Here is a 7949-nt window from a genome sequence, read left to right on the forward strand (position 1 = left end):
CTAAGAGAGTAATGTCGAATGTCCTCTTCCTCTTTTAAACGAGAAAAACGCACTCACGCACAGCTGCATTTTATTTTGTTTTTTTTTTCTTTTTCTTTTTGTTCAAATAAATTTCATCTAATTAGTAGATCAAGTTTAAACAATTCCCCTTTAGAGAAGGATAACGATGTCATCGAGGATAGTTCGTGAGTTGTCCTTCGATAAATTACGTTGTTCTTATTTACCCTTTAATCCTGTTGATTTAACATTTTCTAACAAAACAAAATATTCTATATCATTTTTACAAAATATAAATTTCATTCTAAATCACGGGCTTTTAAATATTATAAAAATAAGATAAGAAAATTCGTATGTTTAGATTTCTAAGAAATAATAATAATAATAGTAATAATAAACAGGCTGATATGGAAATAATTATAGTAATCTTTTAATAAGGCATATACAATATATTAGATCGAGGAATAAGTTACTTCGTATTTTTATGCAAATATAAAACAAAATTTTGTTTCATATTTCTACGAATGATTTTTAAATTGTTTTATGCTCGATGTTTAAGTTTCATATCAATATCGCGAGTGTTGATAGATAGATACGATTGACCAAGAAGATTAATTATTATCAAAGTTATACGATAAGGAAATCATTTATCGGGAAAATTCGAGAAAACTCTTTATCCGACCCAATATACACAAACGCGATGTTTTCTTTCATACGAAAGGACATTGTAATTGCTACCTTCGATGCGGCACAATTATCTTTCTTCTTCTCACGGACACATTTGTCTGGTTATCGATGAGATTCACGCGATGTTGAGACTCGATGACACAGAAATGTTATGTTTTCTTATAAATGATAAACGTCACGCTTTCATGTTTTTATCCCTGATACTTTGAACCCTCTATTATCGTGGAACGGACTAATTTATTATTACTGATAGGAATGAATTTAAATGGTTGATATAAATGAATAAAAAAGATATAAATTTTAGTTCATTCGAGTTAATGGTAATCGTCATATTTTGGGGATAGGGATGAAGGGATTTATTACATATAACAAATGGTCAACGATTTGTTTAACAATAAAGTCGTCACATAATCATCGTATAAAAAGATGTATGGAAATATTTCAATAATATCAAAATCCTTTTAATCATTTTGTTTCTTATAAGAAAGTCAGTCTTATGTTAATAACTTAAAAGTTAATCTTTAAAAAAAAGTTATGTAATAGAAATATTTTATCAAGGATTCGTATATTTTTTATATAAGTTAGTATTCCTTGGTTAGAAAAGAAAGTATACATTGTTTAATATTAATTTGTGCGAAAATACTGATTATTTCCACGGGACGGATTCTAATGACCATTGTTGTTCAATGTTTCCATTACAATCTGCAATTACAAGACCCTCCTTCGTATCGGCCATGTATTGAAGACACATTTCGGAAGACGTATGTAAAAGTATTTTTTTCTGAACAATAAAATAAAAATTAATAAGAATAAGAAATACGGATAAATCATTATATTTAATGCAGGTCAATGATTTACTAGTCTAAATCATTTTAAAATATTTAAAAATATATCATTATATTAATCATTTTAATATTTTAAATAATTTTAAAATAATTTTTTTTTATACATTAAAAGAAAGAAAAAAGAAATTAAATATTATTATATATTATAGTTTATTCATTATTCTTACCTTTTCATCGTATCGCCATTTTTGCTTGTCGAGACCATTACAAGCCATTATCTTTACTTTTGGCCTTGTATGTAACGTATCATGCTCAGGTGCATCCAAGCAAACGCTTTCGTCCGTCATTACCACGCCACTTTTAGTCATAACGAACATTTGAGCGAGTATCGAATGTTGTAAGCACGGTTCGAGAACGGCATAAGCCGAAGGCTGCGAATACGAAGCTTTTGACAGAGGACGCATGATGCATTTCCTCGTAGCTACGTGTACCATCTGCGTAAAAAAATAATTCTCTTTTATTGTACATCAAATAATATATATTATAAATAATTGACCCTTTCGTTATGGTTTTTTATAACACAAGTATTATTTTTCCATATAAATTCGCTTATATATATTATATATGAGCCTTAGTAATCTATGACCATATATACGAGTCGCTAGTAACGAAAGGGTAAATAAAATCCGATAAAATACCTTGCCAAAAAATCTATCATCCTTCGGAAAAAAATGTTCGGGCCAAATGTTATCCAAGTACCATTCAAAATTCTTACATTTTAATTCTTTTCGCAACGCTAATCTTGATCGAATTTGTTGTTTGTCTCTCAATCTAGCTGCCTCTATAAAATAATATTAATTGTCAATTAATATACAAAATTACGTATATATATATATAAAGTATAATTGTATTACTAACCAGGATTAAATTTGAAATAAAATTCTGCCCACTCGTCCATCCAGACCAAAGCCACTCTGGCAAGATTTCCATAAAGTATTTCACCCACACCGCCAGGAAACGTGTAGGGTGACGATTTTCGAAAAAGATGTCCAACGTGCGAACATGGTGCTATTTCTATACTACCGCCGCATTGCCAAACCCGAAATGAAAGTTCTAAATTTTCTCCACCCCAAATTCGCATTTGATCGTCGTAACTGCCCAATTCAAAGAAATAATCTCTATTCATGGAAAATAATCCGCCAGCCATCGCGGGTGTTCTGAAGGGTTCGACCATGTTCTCGCGTCTTTCTTTCAATAATCGGCCATTCAATGCTAACCAACGGAAATGCAAATCCCAATTGAATGCACCCCAATGTAGTTCTAATGATCTATATAAAAAGTAAATATTAATTAGTAAGAATAATTGTTAATAGATTTTTATAGATAAACACATACCGCGTATAACTGAACGTATCGTCATTGATTATATCAATAACAGGAGACACAACACGAGTCCTATTTTTTGTTACTGCTTCCAATAACGGCTCTAACCATCCTACAAATCAAATAATTTAATTAGGCTATATTATTGTAATTTGAATAACTTTTGAAAACGAACCCAATCAAATGCAAAAGCTTACCTACCAACCGTACACTCGCAATGGGCGTCGAGAAAGGTTAAAACTTCACCTTTAGCTTCCTTTGCTCCTAAAAGTCTAGCATTTACCAATCCTATCCGTTTCTCTGAACGAAGTACTCGCGTTATAACACTTAAACCGCTTACGTATTCGTCCAATGAATTTTTTAAAAACTCTGTAACAAACATGTTTGTTAAATGTTATCATATATATGCATATTTAAAATGATCATTTTTAATTATTACCTCTATCGCTGTTGTCATCGACAAGTATTATTTCTTCTAATAATTCTTTAGGCGATCTGTTAATGACACTATGAACTGTCCTTAATAACGTACTCCACGCTTCATTATGAAATACTATAATTATCGACGTTCTTGGAAGATCAACTACATCTTTATACCTCGCAATACATCTAACAATAAATAAAAATATTTAAAAGACAATGATAGTATTATACAAATACATATTACAATTTATGGCTCACCTTTTTTTCCTCACATCGGGTAAAGAACGATTCAATGGTATTCTATCGCTTGCCATTAAATTGAAACGGTTTATTTGATAGAGTTGTTGCATTTTGAAGAAATCCTTAGACGGTATTATTACTGGCTCTCCATTTCTTCCTTCAAATGGTCGAGGATTAAACATATTTTTATTAATAATTTCTGAAAGAAAAAATATTTAGAATATATGTAACTGTTCACGGTCTTCGATAACGATGAAAATATTTTACTCACCTTTAGTTATGTTAGGAGATTTTAATGGGTCTACAGAATCTCCTATGTAATGACCGACTACCACATGAATACCTTGACGATCCAAATAATCTTTTCGATCATTTAGAAGTCTAGAAATAAATAAGAATGACTAAATATAATCAAATAATGTTTAGTATTGAAAAAGAATATAACACACCGTAAAGGAACAAAATCATTAGACCGTTTGCCAGGTTTTCCTTTATTTTTGGACCAAATTATAAATATTCCAATAATTATTATAGTAGTGATAACTATCGTATAAAAACGACATATTCTTTTTAATCTTGGTAACATGTTGAAACGCACATTCAATCGATCATTTTATTTCCCTTTTCTTATTCCAAACTCGATCAACTCAAGATTGGTGATTTGCTACTGACTGAATTATTCATGTGGCTTTTCTGCTTAAATATTTTACATGAGAATATATCATGTAAGTTTATCAAAACATTATGACTTTTGCTATCATTATTCTCCTTTTAGTGATTGCGTCAGGTCATCGCAATGAAACAATTTTGGTTGGAGATTGTGACATCTAAAAAATAATAAATGCTACATTTAATGAGCATGATTGCTTATCTCCAGAGTTTAGTCTGTAACTAATTTTTTTCATATGAAGGATCTCATGATTCAGTTAAGTGCAAGTCGTGTTATAACTTCTAAAATTAGATATGAAATCTGTTATTTACAATCAAGAATATGCAACATCTAAAAACATTTGTTAAGTAGTAATTAAATACTTCAATTTCAAATCTTATTAATTTATTAATAGATAATAATTGTTTCAAAAGTTTAGATCTTTGCGCCATCGATGCTAATAGGCATAATATTAAAATTCAACAACTATAAACTAAATGTTTTAATCAAATATAAGGAATATTAATTAATGCTAATACTATTTGAAGTATATCCAAATAGAAATTAATAATAATTTAAATATATTTAATATATTGCCATTATATTTTATATACATTTTACAAACATACAGGAACTTGATCTAACCTAACTTTATTAAATTATAAAAATTATTTGTATATATAATTAATATTTCGTAATTTATTATTACATATTTATTTTACGTTTTTTTCAATGAAATAAGAAAATAATTAAAAATACATACAAATAAATATTTAAAAATGTTAATTTTATTATTGAGAGGTAAGAAATTTGTTTTATCATGTTTGATTGAATATTTTCATGAATCACAAATTATTATAATAATTTAATTAAACGAAAAGAAATTTATCTTACATAAAACATTATTGGGTACAGTAAGCACAATAACTTTCCCAATCTTGAGTACTTAATAGGATATTACTTCTTTCCATGAACAATACACAAAACACCATGACTTCAGGATTCCTACTTTATCGATTAGAAGACTACAAAGTAGATTTCAATGGACAAATATATGTTATTTAATATTATTTTTAAATAAATTAATGTGAATGTATACAATTATTCAATTAATGAATATTCACGATTAACATTTTTATTGTTGCTTTCATTAATATGTACAAAATACTTTACTTTCTGTTGTACAGATATTTACCTAGTCATATAAATTGTTGCACAATATAATACAATATAATACAATAATCTATAACATAAAATAGTATAACACAATATAATGTAATGCATAACATATTGTAGTAAATTATATTTATTACTTATATAATTTTATTCTTTTATATTATCTATACTGGTACGTAATTTTGGATTTAACTTCTATTCGCTCGGTTTCCCCATCCTCGACGATGCGTATCCTTGTATTCATCCATAGCACGGGTTCGTTCTAAAAGCTCTGGATCATCCTGTTCTATCTTTTCTTCCTTTTCAATATTTTCAATGTCTTCTTGTGTATTTTCATTGTCATTACTTTTAGCCATATCTTGAAGACATTTTGAATTAATTTGATTACGTTGCGATGCGTCAGGCCAACTGTAAGAGAAAAGAATTCAGTTATTTTTCATTTAAGTTAAATTTATTTTTGTTTTATTAAAAAAAAGAATCCGAAACTTACTCTCCTTCCGTAACTCTTTGATCGTAAAATTCTTGAACCGTTAGAACTGGAAGACTTGGATATCCAGCACCATAAACTTTCTTTTGCAGTTCATTTCGTGTGATAATAATTGGTTGAAGTTTATTAGCAGATGGTTTGAATTTTTGCGAAGGACGATGCGTCATTGTTTCTGAAGGGCCTATCTTTTGCATGTGTTCCAAAATAGGTTTCTCTGCTGCAATCGAACTCAATTCCTCAATCGTTTGTATTACGTATAATTTTAAAAGTGCCATGAAATATTCCCTTTTAGTTTCATCATCAATGTTTGGATTATCCAAGTTTTTTTGCAAGATGTCTAAACGAGACTCCAATTCCTTTTGTTCTCTATATCTTTGTAATTTTGTATTTCTACAAGAAACCTAGAGAATATAAATAATTGATAAGTAAATAATCAATCTATATTGATTATTATTGAAGTTAATTAATAAAATTAAAAATTACCATTTCCGTAATCATCTCAGCGTTACTTTTGACTCTGGCGTTAGAAGAACTACCATTTTCTTGTTCCAAACTTGCTTGAGGAATATTTATGTCTGTAATACCACAAGCTTTAACTCTTTTTAGAAAATCAATAAAATAAATTTCCGCTACTTTGATCAGATGCATTCTGTCATTGGTACCACATATTTTAGTAATTAGAGTACCAAGAAAAGCCGGTAATAAAAGATATTTGAGATGTTCTGTTGCTATTTCATCGATAGTTTCATTTTCGCTAAACATGTCTACCGCAGATACGAATCTTGTTAAATCTTCAAACATGTTCATTGCCTTTCTGATGTCAGACTAAACAAGTAATTAATTTAAACATGAATTTTTTATATATCAGAATAAAATAACAATAATAATATTACATAGTTATTATTTATTTTAATTACCTGTATTTTTGGTGCATTCGTTGGCTCATCTGTTTTATTAATATTATTAAATAATTTGAATGCATTATCAAACAATTCAGACAACGTTGAATTATCTTTTTTATCTTCTGACATTTTTATTATTCGTTATTAATCTTTCCTGGGTATTGTTTTCTTATGCTCAGTATAAAGAGGTTATGTTTGTACTTGATGAAAATCAAACGTAAATGAAAATATAGGAATGTCGATAAAAACGATTTTATTACGTATGGTAAAACAGTTTTGGAAAATGCGTAATCGAAAGATTACAGATTGCAAAATTAACCGTCGGTAATAGTAGGGCCTTATTTTTTGTAATAAAAAATATCGACCGTTGTTAATGGCAGTTTCTGCTTTAATAATATTGACCGTCGATAACCTTAATATAAAGTATTATCGACATAGAGTAAAATATAATTAGAAATGTACTATTACCGACGGTCGATATTTTCAAAGTAGAAAACTACCATTACCGACGGTAGATGAGATAAAAGTAGAGCACCACTATTACCGATATGGTGCTTAGCCGGCCCGCCACTAAAGTGGCTTTAGCGAATATTTTTTCCAGGTCGATGCACCATTATAGTGGCTCACTATACTGACAACGTGCTTTCTGCATTAGACATCTGTGAGACCTGTAAGATTGGTAGAAAATCAGTGCGCTTTTTATATAGTAATCGTCGTGATTTCTACTGTTTGCTATTTATTACTACATTATAGTAAATAGTAGTAGTATGTTTGTAGTAGTTATTAATAATAGTAATTAATTTATTTCTTGAAAAATAGATGGTTTTTATTAACTTTTATAGATTTATATTATTCCTAAGAGTCTCTAAAATATCTCAATAATAAACGTGTATTTAATTTATGTTTGGAAGTTAAATAAATTAAATTCAATTGAGTGCTTAAAATCTAGGTTAATGTTATGTAATTATGTCATGACGATTATTTAGAAAAAAATTTTTTTGAAAGTATTTTTTTATAAACTTTTATGATATCATACTATTCGTTGGAGTTTGTAGAGTATTTCGATTGTCTAAATGTTTACAATTTATGTCTGGAAGTTAATTAAATTAATTTTTAATGAGTGACCAAAATCTAGGTTAATAGAGCACGATAATTATTTATAAAATAATATTTTCTAAAGCATTCTTATACACTTTTATGAAATCATGTTATTCTTGGAA

At 28.5% G+C, this 7949-nt stretch overlaps 2 protein-coding genes across 3 annotated transcripts; both read right to left on the reverse strand.

The window, feature by feature from the left end:
- Positions 1-982: 982 nt before the first annotated feature.
- On the reverse strand, positions 983-5190 carry LOC122514511 (polypeptide N-acetylgalactosaminyltransferase 3). Of its 2 annotated transcripts, XM_043631393.1 has the most exons (11): positions 5059-5190; positions 3965-4342; positions 3787-3896; positions 3534-3714; positions 3292-3461; positions 3054-3221; positions 2865-2964; positions 2388-2797; positions 2168-2310; positions 1697-1963; positions 983-1465 (listed from the first exon to the last, which is right to left on the reverse strand). In XM_043631393.1, the coding sequence occupies exons 2-11, from the start codon at positions 4099-4101 to the stop codon at positions 1331-1333; spliced, it is 1821 nt and encodes a 606-aa protein (XP_043487328.1). In that variant the 5' UTR covers positions 4102-4342; positions 5059-5190; the 3' UTR covers positions 983-1330. The 2 variants fall into 2 exon arrangements, with proteins under 2 accessions (XP_043487328.1, XP_043487337.1); XM_043631402.1 differs by lacking the exon at positions 5059-5190 and having other exon boundaries at positions 3787-3876; positions 3965-4085.
- Positions 5191-5277: 87 nt separating this feature from the next.
- LOC122514524 (immunoglobulin-binding protein 1) lies at positions 5278-7074 on the reverse strand. Its single transcript, XM_043631414.1, has 4 exons — positions 6745-7074; positions 6311-6652; positions 5831-6228; positions 5278-5748 (listed from the first exon to the last, which is right to left on the reverse strand). The coding sequence occupies exons 1-4, from the start codon at positions 6856-6858 to the stop codon at positions 5529-5531; spliced, it is 1074 nt and encodes a 357-aa protein (XP_043487349.1). The 5' UTR covers positions 6859-7074; the 3' UTR covers positions 5278-5528.
- Positions 7075-7949: the final 875 nt, after the last annotated feature.

This window comes from Polistes fuscatus, unplaced genomic scaffold (genome assembly GCF_010416935.1).
Source record: "Polistes fuscatus isolate 324 unplaced genomic scaffold, CU_Pfus_HIC Scaffold1, whole genome shotgun sequence".
Lineage (NCBI taxonomy): Eukaryota > Metazoa > Arthropoda > Insecta > Hymenoptera > Vespidae > Polistes > Polistes fuscatus.